This window comes from Capra hircus, chromosome 15 (assembly GCF_001704415.2).
Source record: "Capra hircus breed San Clemente chromosome 15, ASM170441v1, whole genome shotgun sequence".
NCBI classification, from domain to species: Eukaryota; Metazoa; Chordata; class Mammalia; order Artiodactyla; family Bovidae; genus Capra; species Capra hircus.
Genome location: NC_030822.1, coordinates 38878657 through 38889946, shown reverse-complemented (window position 1 = coordinate 38889946; position 11290 = coordinate 38878657). Strand labels below are relative to the sequence as shown.

The window sequence follows — 11290 nt, the reverse complement described above, 5'->3', positions numbered from 1 at the left end:
GGAAGTTTGGGGAAACAAAATAGGATTCACAGCATTTTTGGAGATCTGTGCCAGTGGTAAACTTTTCCAGGAAACACGAGGGAAAACTGACTCTTTTAGGCAAAGAAGCACTGGGTCTTATAATTAATTTGTATTCTTACTGACATATAAACTTGGGGAAATGGTGAAGGGAAAGAACAGTACGTCTTATTTCTTACCAGGCACAAGGACTGGAGGAGGCTCCCATAGAGTTTAACGGGCAGCTTTATGTATTTATATGCTTTGACTGGAGCTAATGAGGTCTGTGCCACACAATGGGCAGTTTCTAGTTGGATTTTCAAAGAAGATAACTTTGATCATTTCAAAAGCAATGAAGCCTGATGCAGCTGGAGAGAAAAAGAAGGCAGTAATTTATGGCTACCGTTAAGGACACAAAGACAAAGGCGGAGAGAATGTTTCACTACGTGAAGATTTACAAATGTGTAAAAAACCACCCTTATGACTAGAAATAGCTGAGTGAGTGTCTCTCAGCACCAAACAAAAGAGGGTGGGAGGGATGGGGGAAAGATAGAAGAAGGGATGCAACCTGCTTGCCTTAGCTGGGGATGAAAAGGTCAAAAGAAAAACAACCACGGAAAAGTTATTTTCTGCAATTCTCCTTCGGACAGCAGCTCTAGGAAGCTGGAACGAAGACGTGAAGAGGCAGTCATCCTGGGAGTGGTAGGGATGGGCGGGGCAGAGGCAGTGGAGGAGAGGTGCTGAGTGGGGAGACATGTTTTTGTGCCAGAGCTAGGTGGGGATTTTTGTGATGTTTATTTTTTTCTGATTATCAAAGGAGTTAATATATATACATATACACACACACAGACATACACATATGTATGTCCGCATATATTCACGGGAGAAAATTTAATAAATACAGAGAAGCTCAAAGAACATTGAAATCCCTGAGTATGGTGTTTTGCTGCATCTGGGAACTGCCACTACCTTTGCCCCTGGAGCCATGCTGATGCCACTCATCATGAGCTCCAGTCTCCTGTGCCTAGGACCGTGTGGGAGGGCCCTGTGCAGGTGTGTTCTCTTGTAAGGATGTCTTGCTTGGAGGGCCAGGTGACAAGTACTGCCTTGTACATGCAGCTGGCCAGACCTGGTGTTTATTAGCTCAGGTGGTCGTACATACCACTTGTGCCCCTGTTGGGCTGTCTCTTGTTCCTGGCGGCTCATCCTTGACCTTCTGGTCCCCCTTTCCCATCACTTTAGGCTCCAAAAATACATTTAACCAGTTTTCAATGAAATGAACATTTTCTGTTATGATTCTGGGCCCAGCATTTTGCCAGAGAGGGACAGTCTCAGCAGTGTGTGTGTGTGTGTTGGGCGGCGGTGGAGGGGGGGGGACAAGTGAGCCACTGTCATCCGAGGACTTTGGGCCAGGGGATCAGAGAAGGCCTGGGTTGAGCAGAATGGAGAAGGGCATAGACAGAGTGCCTGCTGAGGTGAGCAGAGAAGCTAGGGTCCCACTCTCCAGTGAGCTCTTCTGAGGCTCCGAAGGAGGCGAAAGCACTTTCATTCCATCCACATTCCCCTCGTAAGCGGAGAGAAGGTCAAGTCCCATAGGTGGCGTCGAGGTTTGGGGACTATAGGACTCTGAGATACACAGGACACTTTCCGGGTGCCCCGTGTCCTAATATTTCAGGCCAAAAGTGCTGTTTGTCCTCACAAGAGGGACCGGGTCAAGTTGGAGGACACCGCGAACGGGCGGAGCGCGGTGGCGGTGCGGGAGCGGCGGGTTTGGGGCGCGGGGCCTGCGCGGGGGACTGGGGGCCGGCCCCCGCGCCGCTGACAGCCGCCCGCCGGCCACTGCGGCCGCGCCCCCTCCGCCCGGACCGCGAGGGAGAAGGGAGGGGGCCGGGAGGGGCGGCCCGGGGAGGACCGTGTGAAAATGAGGCCGGGGCTCGGGGGCCGGGCGGGGCCGGGCCGGGGGTGTCAGAGCGCGGCGGGCACGGCGCCCGCACACACCTCCCGGAGCCGCCGCCGCGCTCGCCGCCCGCGCTCCCCTGCCTCTGCCCGCAGCCGCCGCGCCTGCCATGGGCGTCGCGGGCCGCGGCTGCCCTAGGGCTGCCCCGGCGCTGCTGCTGCTGCTGCTGCTGCTGACGGCGGCCGTCCCGCCCGATCGGGGCCGCGCCGCGGCGCCGCCGGAGGGTGAGTGTCCGGCCGCGGGGACGCACCTGGCACGCCGGGCGGGACGGGCGCCGGGAAGGGTCCGGGTCCCCTGGCGGGGGGTGAGGGGCGCTCGGGAAGGGCGGGATCGCGGCTCGGATGCGGGGCTCCGCGTGGCCCCTGCTTCCCTGGGGCCCCAGCCGCCGGACAGGCCGAGGCGCCGTCACCGCGCGGGTTAGAGGCCGGGGCCTGAGTGCGCGGCCGGGCCTGGGACCCGGGGCTGATGACAGTTCCCGCTCCGGTCCGCGCGGAGCGTCTGCTGGTCAGACTCGCGCGGGCAGAGTTCGAGGAGCAGGGCTTGGGAGTCTCCTCTGCGGAGATGGGGAAACTGAGGGCTCCGGCCGCGGTCCAGAGTGAGGTCGGGGCCGGGAAGTTCTCCGATGGGCTTCGGGAATGTTTCTATCCGTGGAACAGCTGCTGTTGGAGAATCGGGGAACCCCGTTCTGCACTAACTGGCCTTGCAATACTTTCAAAACTTTTGTTTTTAGTTCACATGCTAGAGGGATATCAGCCAAGCAAATACTTGTTCTGCCCAGGCGGGTTTCCAGGTTGAGAGGGTGGGCAGCGGTGAGGGGCTGCGGGTGGAGGCACCACTCCCGCTTTGCCTGGTTGGAGGGCTCAGGGTGCTGTGCTCAGAGCCCAGGGTGAGCTGTCCCCCCATATCGCAAACCCTGAGAAAACTGACAGACCCTGCTTGGTTTCTCAGATCATCTTTGCCAACTTGGTCTTTCCTTCAGTAGGCCTTTACCATCGCCTGCTCATGTGCCAGGCACTGTGCGTGGCCTCAGGGACACAGACCCAGTCTGTTATCAACCGTCTAGATGCCAAGACAGCCAGGAAAGCAATGACAGTGTGATATGCGAGCACATCCTGGGCAGGCATCTCACCTGCACTCTGGGGTTCTGGCATGCTCCCTAGGGGAGGTGGGTCTGAGCTGTGTAGAGAGGGCATCCCAGTCAGAGTGAACAGTCTGCACCTGGAAACAAGGACCTGGAAATCATATGTCAATCCCCAGACTTCCAAGATGGTGAGACGTGAGGTAGGGTGGGCTGGTGGGAGATGATGCTAGAGAGGGACCAAGGCCAGGTCATCTAGGGAGACACCCTAGGAGCTGCTGTACTCTTTTGCAGACGTGGACGAGTGTGCCCAGGGGCTAGATGACTGCCACATCAATGCCCTGTGTGAGAACACACCCACCTCCTACAAATGCTCCTGCAGGCCTGGCTACCAAGGGGAGGGCAGGCAGTGTGAGGGTAAGTGACCCGGTAACCAGTAGTGTGGGGGCCACCAGGGGAAGCCCTCAGCGCTTGTAGTGGCCACTCGTGTTGGTAGAAATGCTTCTACTCCCACGCTCCCACCCCAGCCCTGGGTCACATCACCCATTCTCTGAAATGTATTTCAGATCCTTAAAAAACTGGGAACATCAGGTTTTCCCCAGAGCTGATCATACAGTTTCATCTGCCTGTGGCTCTGAAATGCCCTTTTGTCTAGCTTCTGCAAAGGAAAAGTGGTGCTTTAGTAGTGTCTTTTGGTCCCACTCAGTTTGGGGGCAGAAAGTGAACAGCTGTGTTGATCAGACAGCCATGCCTGCCAGAGCAGGGCTGATCCCTCACCTCCCTGGGGCAGCTTGTACTCTCACTCTGGAGTCTGAGTGCCAGAGTTCCGCCCTCCCCTGAGGCTCTGGTGACTCCATCTTGTCCATGACTTCGGGCGGTTTGGCGTTGTGACCTGCCAAGCTTTACAGCTGCACCAGGAGGCGGCCTCGTTTGGAGCTGCAGGTTTGCCCCAGCCCTGGAAAAGTGTATGTGGAGGGATATTTTAAGCCCTTAGAGCGCCAGATCTGGGAGCCTGAAGGCTGGACTCCACTATATTGTGTTCTGGGCCACTGGGGATTAGCTCGTGTCGGGAATTCTGAAGTTGGGAACTGGCTGTAGAGTGGACTTTCGTAGGAGCAGGCTGCTTTGGGGAATGGCAGTTGTAGCGTGTTGGAGCTGGCTGGGCTCTTCTGGGAGCTCTTAGCCAGTCCTGTCTCTCATGTTACTGATGAAGACACGGGGCTCAAGGGAATTGGGAAGGGATTGTGGGCATGCTCACACAATTAGCCTGCAGGTGAAAGAATGTTAGATAAAACTCCAGCTCCGTTGCTGGCCTCACATCTCTCCTGTTCACTCAGCTCCTGGTGTCCCTCTTTGGTTGAGTGTGAAATCCTATTATTTACAGTCTCTTTTGTGCATGAGGAACAAAACTCTCACTTCTCGCATCAGAGGAGATGTGCTCCTGGTCAGGTTCATAGCAAGTGGGGTTGGTGGACCATCCATAAAGCCCTTCTGTTTCTTCAAGCTCATCTTTTCCTGGAGATAGACGGCCATCTCTCTCTATCTGCCCTATATCATGGGAGGCCAAAAGACTACCTCTCTCTGAAACATTTCTCTGTCAGTTCCTCCATACCACATCCTCACTGTATTAAATATTCTATGTACAGTACTGGAATTCACATATGTTCATATACTGCTTGGGGATTTCACTTTTTCACTGTGACTTCCAATCACTGTATGCTTTCTGGGGGTAGAAACCATGCCATGGTTTCTTTTGAATAAAGTACATATTTAGTAAATGATATTGAATGACAAGTGGCAAGAGTTTGGTGATTCTTAGCTGTTGAGTTTTGCTTATCACAATTGAAATTGAATTACTAACAGTTTAGAGTGAAAAGTTTGCTATTTAATTTAAAAGAATTAATGATCGGCATTGCTGCTCTTACACCTTTAAATTGGTTTTCAAAATAATTTGTGATTATTATTATAAATACAAAACAACACAAAAATGTGTGAAATAGAAAAGTAAAGGTCCTCCTCTTCCTCTCTCCATGGGTGATCGTTGTTAACAGGGGGCATGTATTCTTTGTACTGTCATTTTCAACCCAAACCCTAGGACGAGCTGATCTTTTGAATACTTGTAGTATTTATAAACCTAGCAAGTAAGGCTCTCCCTGTTTAGTTTGGATTTCTTGGCACAGGGATCCATAAGTGGAAACTTTCTTCCAAGAAGGGAAAGGAAAGAAAATGAGGATTGCAAAGGCTCAAAGATACAGATATTCAAAGATGTGACTCCTTCATGTGTACTTTCTGGCTTATTAGTTTTTAAGCCTCTTGGGTCCCGTCTGTGGTATTTGTGATAATCACAAGACAACAACATTTGTGCTGTGATTATCACCAGAGTCACTTGGCCCTATTTAAGTTCAAGGATGGGAACTGGTTTGCTCAGAGTGAACAAAATTTTATACTCCATAAACTTCTTCTGCCAAAATGTTGGAAAAATGCAAGTATAGGACCTGAGTAAGTATTTTTAAAATAATGTGATTCAGAAGTGACTTTAGGTGAAGGATGTTATATTCTAAATGATCTTTGCTTATATCCCAGACTTTGGAGAGGGGATGTTTCAGTGGTCAATATTCATTACATGGTCCTTATTTCTAAGTTTAAGGAACTGAATCATCTAGGGATGAATCTAGACTTGGCCTTTGTATTTTTTTTTCACTTTTTATTTTGAATTAATTTTAGACTTCAGAAAATTTGCAAAAATAGTGCAGAATTCGTTACATATGTCTGCTACTTATTTTACCCTAGTGTTAGCAACTTACATAACTGCAGTAGAGTATTAAAACCAGGAAATTAACATTGGCACAATATTATTAACTATATAGACTAACTCAAATGTCACCAGTTTTTCCCTAATGTTCTATTTTTTCCCTTCCAGAATCCAGCTCAAAGTCCCACAGTACATTTAACTGTTGTCTCCTTGTCTCCTCTGGTCTGTGACAGCTCCTCAGTCTTTCCTGGTCTTTCTTGACAATGACACGTGGATGAGTACAGTTCTTTTGTTGGTGTTACGTCTCCACATGATAAAAAGTGATATGGTAGGAACAGACACAGTAAGAGAATGTCCTGTGTTTTCTCGTTCTGCATTTTTAATAATGCAAAAGTGGAACTTTTGGCAAAGGCTGCTGCAGAAGTATTTTTGTGTGCTTTTCAGTGCATCACAGCTGGGGTACACGATGTCAACATGTCCCACTACAGGCGATGTTAATCTTGATCACCTGGTTAAAATGATATATTCTGTGTTTCTCCACCTCAAAGTTACTTATTTTTTTCTGTTTCAACAGAGCTATATCTTGGGGCAGATACTTTTGGCCCGTGCTAATATCGTGTTTGTTCTCACATTTTTGTCCACTGATTTTAGCCTCTCACAGTGGATCTTGCCTGCATCAGTTGTCACTGTAAAGTGTGCCTCTTGGTGGTTTTGTATATCTCTTGTTCCTTGCACATCTAGTAATAGGGCTTCTCTAAGGAAGCTCTGTCCTCATTTCCCATTTACTTATGCGTTGATTTATGTGTTTGTGTATGTTATGCCAGTATGGACTCACAGGTATTTATTTAATTATATAGTTGTTTATTTTGGGCTTAAGTTCTTCCAACTTTAGCCATCAGGAAGCTTCTTCACATGGTCTCCTGTGTCCTGTTGACATGCCCCCATCGTTTTTTGAGAAACTCCTAATTTTCTGATACCACAAAATGCTCCAGCCTCAACCTGTATTTCCCCCTCCCTAACCCTGGAATCAACCACTTCTTCAAGGACCCCTGGCTTTCCTTTTATTGGGAAATGGTGTATGGAAACCAAGCTTTGGATGCTTGATATTTTCACTGTTACTGGGATGCCTTTCCTCCTAGGCCCTCTCAGTGGACAGAGCTAGGAAATATACGTATGTATACTAACCCACACATACACACTTATCTATTTTTATTCCTTTTATCTATGCGTTTCTCTCTCTATTAAAAACAGTGAGTTATATGGATATTTCAGATTCCAAAGCAGTATCACAGGATTATTCTAACCTCCCTCTTGGCTTATGTGTAACTTCTTTCTCTAACAGTGAGAAGCCTGACTCTCATTATTTGCCGTATATATATGTTTGTTCAATCCCAGTATACACATAACGTATATACAGAATTGCTACTCCATAATCCTGTGGGTAAAACAGATATAATAATTAGGGTATGGTATTTATATACAACTGCTTTTGTTTTCAGCCTTACAATATCCAGTCAAGTTAGTATTTTTTGAATTTACTTAGGCTGGTACTTTTCTTCCCCATCCTCTTCGGTGTGGTTGTGTTACTCGTTTATAGTACGTTTGGATTCGTTTGTTCCTCTCTGTATTCCATTTTTTCTCTCCCCTCAGTCCCCGCTTCTGCTTCCTGCTTGACGTGTGTATGTAAAGCATCACCATGGTTCTGAGTCGAAGCTGTACAAAAACCAGAGGTGTGACTCCCTCCTCCCATTCCCATCCTGCTTACATTCCTCATTTCCAGCCCTTTTCCCACAAGCACGGGTCACCAGTCTATGCTTTCTGGTTTCTCCTTCCTACGTTTCTTTTGTACAAATAAGCAACTGAATATGTATTTTCTTTTTAATTATTCACTGAGTTATAATTTACATAGCATAAAATTCACCAGTTCAAGTAATGTACAAATCAGTGATTCTGAGTGAACTAGTTGAGGTGTACAGTCACCACGTAATACATTCTTCAAGCATTCTCCTTGTCTCAGTTTCAGCCCCATTCCAGGCAACCGCTAACCTATTTCCCTGCTTCTGTAGCTTTGCCTTTGTGACTATTTCATCTAAATGGAATTATATAATATATGGTCTTTTGTGTTTGGCCTCTTTCGCTTAGCATAATGTTTTTGAGGTTCATCCATGCTATATCCTGTAATGATATTTCATTCCTTTTTATTGTTAGCTAGTACTTCATGGATGTTTAGGTTGTTTCAGCTTTTAGACTATTATAAATAAATATGGTGCTGTGAATATTCACCTGCAAGTACACGTGATTTGGCATTTCCCTTGGATATATATCTAGGAGTAGAATCTTTGGATTATGTGGTAAATTTGTGCTTAATCTTTTAAGAAACTGCCAAGGAACTTTCCAAAGTGACTTATTACTATTATTATGCCATCTTATTGCCATCAGCAACGTATGAGGATTCCCATTTCTCTGCGACCTTGCCAACATTTGTCATTGTCTTTCTTTTTAAAAAGTGGTTGATTTCCGGCTGTGCTGGGTCTCCTTTGCTTTGTGTGGGCTTTCTCTAGTTGCGGCGAGTGGGGGCTCCTCTCTAGTTTTGGTCCATGGGCTGCTTCTTGTGGCTGACTTCTCTTGTCGCTCAGCACAGGCTGTAGGCGCACAGGCTTCAGTAGTTGCAGAACAGGGGCTCAGTAGTTGAAGCACATGTTCCCCTATGGCATGTGGGGTCTTCCCAAACCAGGGGTCAAACCCATGTCCCCTGCATCGGCAGGCAGATTCTTATCCACGACACCACCAGAGAAGTCCCTGTCTGTCTTTTTTATTATAACTGTCTAGGGAGTGTGGTGGAGAAGGAAATGGCGCCCCACTCCAGTACTCTTGCCTGGAAAATCCCATGGACAGAGGAGCCTGGGAGGCTGCAGTCCATGGGGTCGCTAAGAGTTGGACACAAACGAAGTGACTTAGCAGCAGCAGCAGGGAGTGTGGAATGGTATCTCGTGATTATAATTTGAATTTCTCAAATAACTAAGGATGTACTTTTTTTATGTGCTTATTGTGTCGGAGCGGAGTATTAGTCACTTAGTGGTGTCCAGCCCTTTGTGACCCTGTGGACTGTAGCCCACAAGACTCCTCTGTCCATGGAATTCTCTAAGCAAGAATACTGGAGTGGGTTGCCGTTTCTTTCTCTAGTGTATCTTCCCAACCCAGGGATTGAAGCTAGGTCTCCTGCATTGAAGGCAGATTCTTTACCATCTGAGCCAGCGTATCGTCTTTGGTAAAATGTCTGTTCAGATCTCTTGCCCATTCTAAAACTGGGTTGTTTGTCTTATTGAATTATAAGATGAGGTATGTGATTTGCAAATATTTTCTATCAATTTGTGCTTCTCTTCACTTTCTTAATGATGTCTTTTGAAATGTAAAAGTTTTAAATTTCCACAAAGTCCAATTTATTAATTTTTAAATGTATGGATTTTGTGTTTTGTGTTATATATGATGTTGTACCTAAAAAAATCTTTACCTAACCAAAGGTCTCAAAGATTTTCTCATAAAACTTTTATATTTTTTTCTCTTAAAAGTTTTTTAGTTTTAGCTCTCACATTTAGGTCTCTGATGCATTTTGTGACTTTTGTGTATGATATGAGATAAGGGCCTAAATGAATCTTTTTTGCATATGGATATCCGGTTGTCTCAGCACCATTTGTTAAAAAGACTATCATTTCTCCCAATAAATTGCCTTAGGATTTTTGTCTAAAATCAAGTGACCATAAATACAGGTTTATTTCTGGACTCTTGATTCTGTTCCAGTGATCTGTTTGCCTGCCTCTATGCCAGTACCATACACTGTCTTGATAGTGAAAATCTTCCAAATATGTTTTCCTTTTTCAAAATTGTTTTAACTCTTGAGTCTTTTGCATTTCCATGTAAATTTTAAAATAAGCTTGTCTAATTCTGAGAAGAAAAAAAAGCATGTTGGAATTTTATGTGTATTTGTATCTCCTTATTTTTTACATGAAGATAACATATAACAAATAATCTTATGCATTTTGACTCTTTTTTACTTATTAGTATATTCTAAAAATCACTCCGAATCAGTTTGTAGAGATCTTTCCCATTGTTTCTTTTTAACAGCTGCACAGTATTCCACCAAGTAAACGTACCTTAATTCTTTAACTATTTATTATGGACATTTAGGTTTTTTCCAGTATTTTGTAATTACAAATTCTGCAGTGAATAACCTCATGTATATTAATTTTTACTGTTGTTGGAGATTCCTAGAAGTGGGATGGCTGGTTAAAAGGCAAATATATATTTCTCTACATTAAAGAAATAGTGCCTGTGTGGCTTACTTCTGTTTTACTCCTCAGATATTGATGAATGTGAAAATGAACTCAATGGAGGCTGTGTCCATGACTGTTTGAATATTCCTGGCAATTATCGCTGCACTTGTTTCGATGGCTTCATGTTGGCTCATGATGGTCATAATTGTCTCGGTAAGAAAAACAGGTAGAAATGGTAATTATCATTTACCTCCCCTCTAGCACCCCACCCCTTTCTTTTCTTTGACAAAAACATATTCTTAAAAGAAAACTGGGATCATAAACTTGTGTTTTCTGGCTCCCGAGAAATCATACTCCCTAATAGAAAACCAGGGTATGTATTTTAGTTTTTATCTGGTCATTCATAATATAAACCCTCCACCGTCCAAGGAGGTGGGTGGATATTGTCATTAGTACTTATTGACTTTCTGGCATTGACTTGTTACTTTTAAGATCTTTAGTCTTGTGTTAAAAGGGTCTTGACTTAAAGCTATTTCTTTAATCCTGTAAATACCTCTATTCCAGAATCATGTAAAACTATTTGTCGTAAATATTCCACATGTGTGCTTGGATCTCAGCCAGATAGACTCCCTTCTTTTTCCTTCAAAGAGAGAAAAATTAAAACAGAAACCTTCCATTAACATCCTCCTAGTATCCCACAAACCAAAAACATCTGTTAGAGTTTCAGTCTCTGAGTTAGGAACTGCAAAGAGCATTGTTTACATTGGTTCCTTATGCTAGGAATAAAACAGAACTTAAAAATAGCAAGCAGTTGGATAGGGCTGAATGTTGGATGGTCTTAGAAGATGTGGCACACCTGGAAGGCAAGTGTTTATGGTCTAATTGCACTTGAAGGCCGAGGTTAGCAGTGGTACAGAGGACATCATGGGACTCGGAGGATGTCAGATTCCTTTGGCATCAATCCTTCATGTGGTTGACCCACTGATGTCCATTTGGCTAACCAAGAGAAGCTTGAGCCAGGCCCCACCTCTGCGGGGACAGCTAATTCAGATGCTCCCTTGCTGTGCAGTGGAAATGGCCGCTTGATCAAATGCTTTGAGATGAGCATGGTGGTGGTGGTGATTTAGTCACCAAGTTAAGTCCAACTCTTACGATCCCATGGTCCCATAGACTGTAGCCTGCCAGGCTCCTCTGTCCATGGGATTTCCCAGGCAAGAATGCTGGAATGGGTTGCC

At 45.6% G+C, this 11290-nt stretch overlaps 1 protein-coding gene across 4 annotated transcripts in view; it reads left to right on the top strand.

Moving 5' to 3' along the window:
* The window catches only part of SCUBE2 (signal peptide, CUB domain and EGF like domain containing 2), a 70153-nt gene continuing 60836 nt past the window's right edge, over positions 1974-11290 (top strand). For 3 of the 4 annotated variants that reach the window (XM_018059517.1, XM_018059519.1, XM_018059515.1), the window contains exons 1-3: positions 1974-2178; positions 3327-3449; positions 10143-10268. In XM_018059517.1, coding sequence (XP_017915006.1) covers positions 2064-2178; positions 3327-3449; positions 10143-10268 — 364 coding nt within the window. In that variant the 5' untranslated portion in view covers positions 1974-2063. The remainder of the gene's footprint in view (positions 2179-3326; positions 3450-10142; positions 10269-11290) is intronic. The other variant, XM_018059516.1, reaches the window with a different exon arrangement.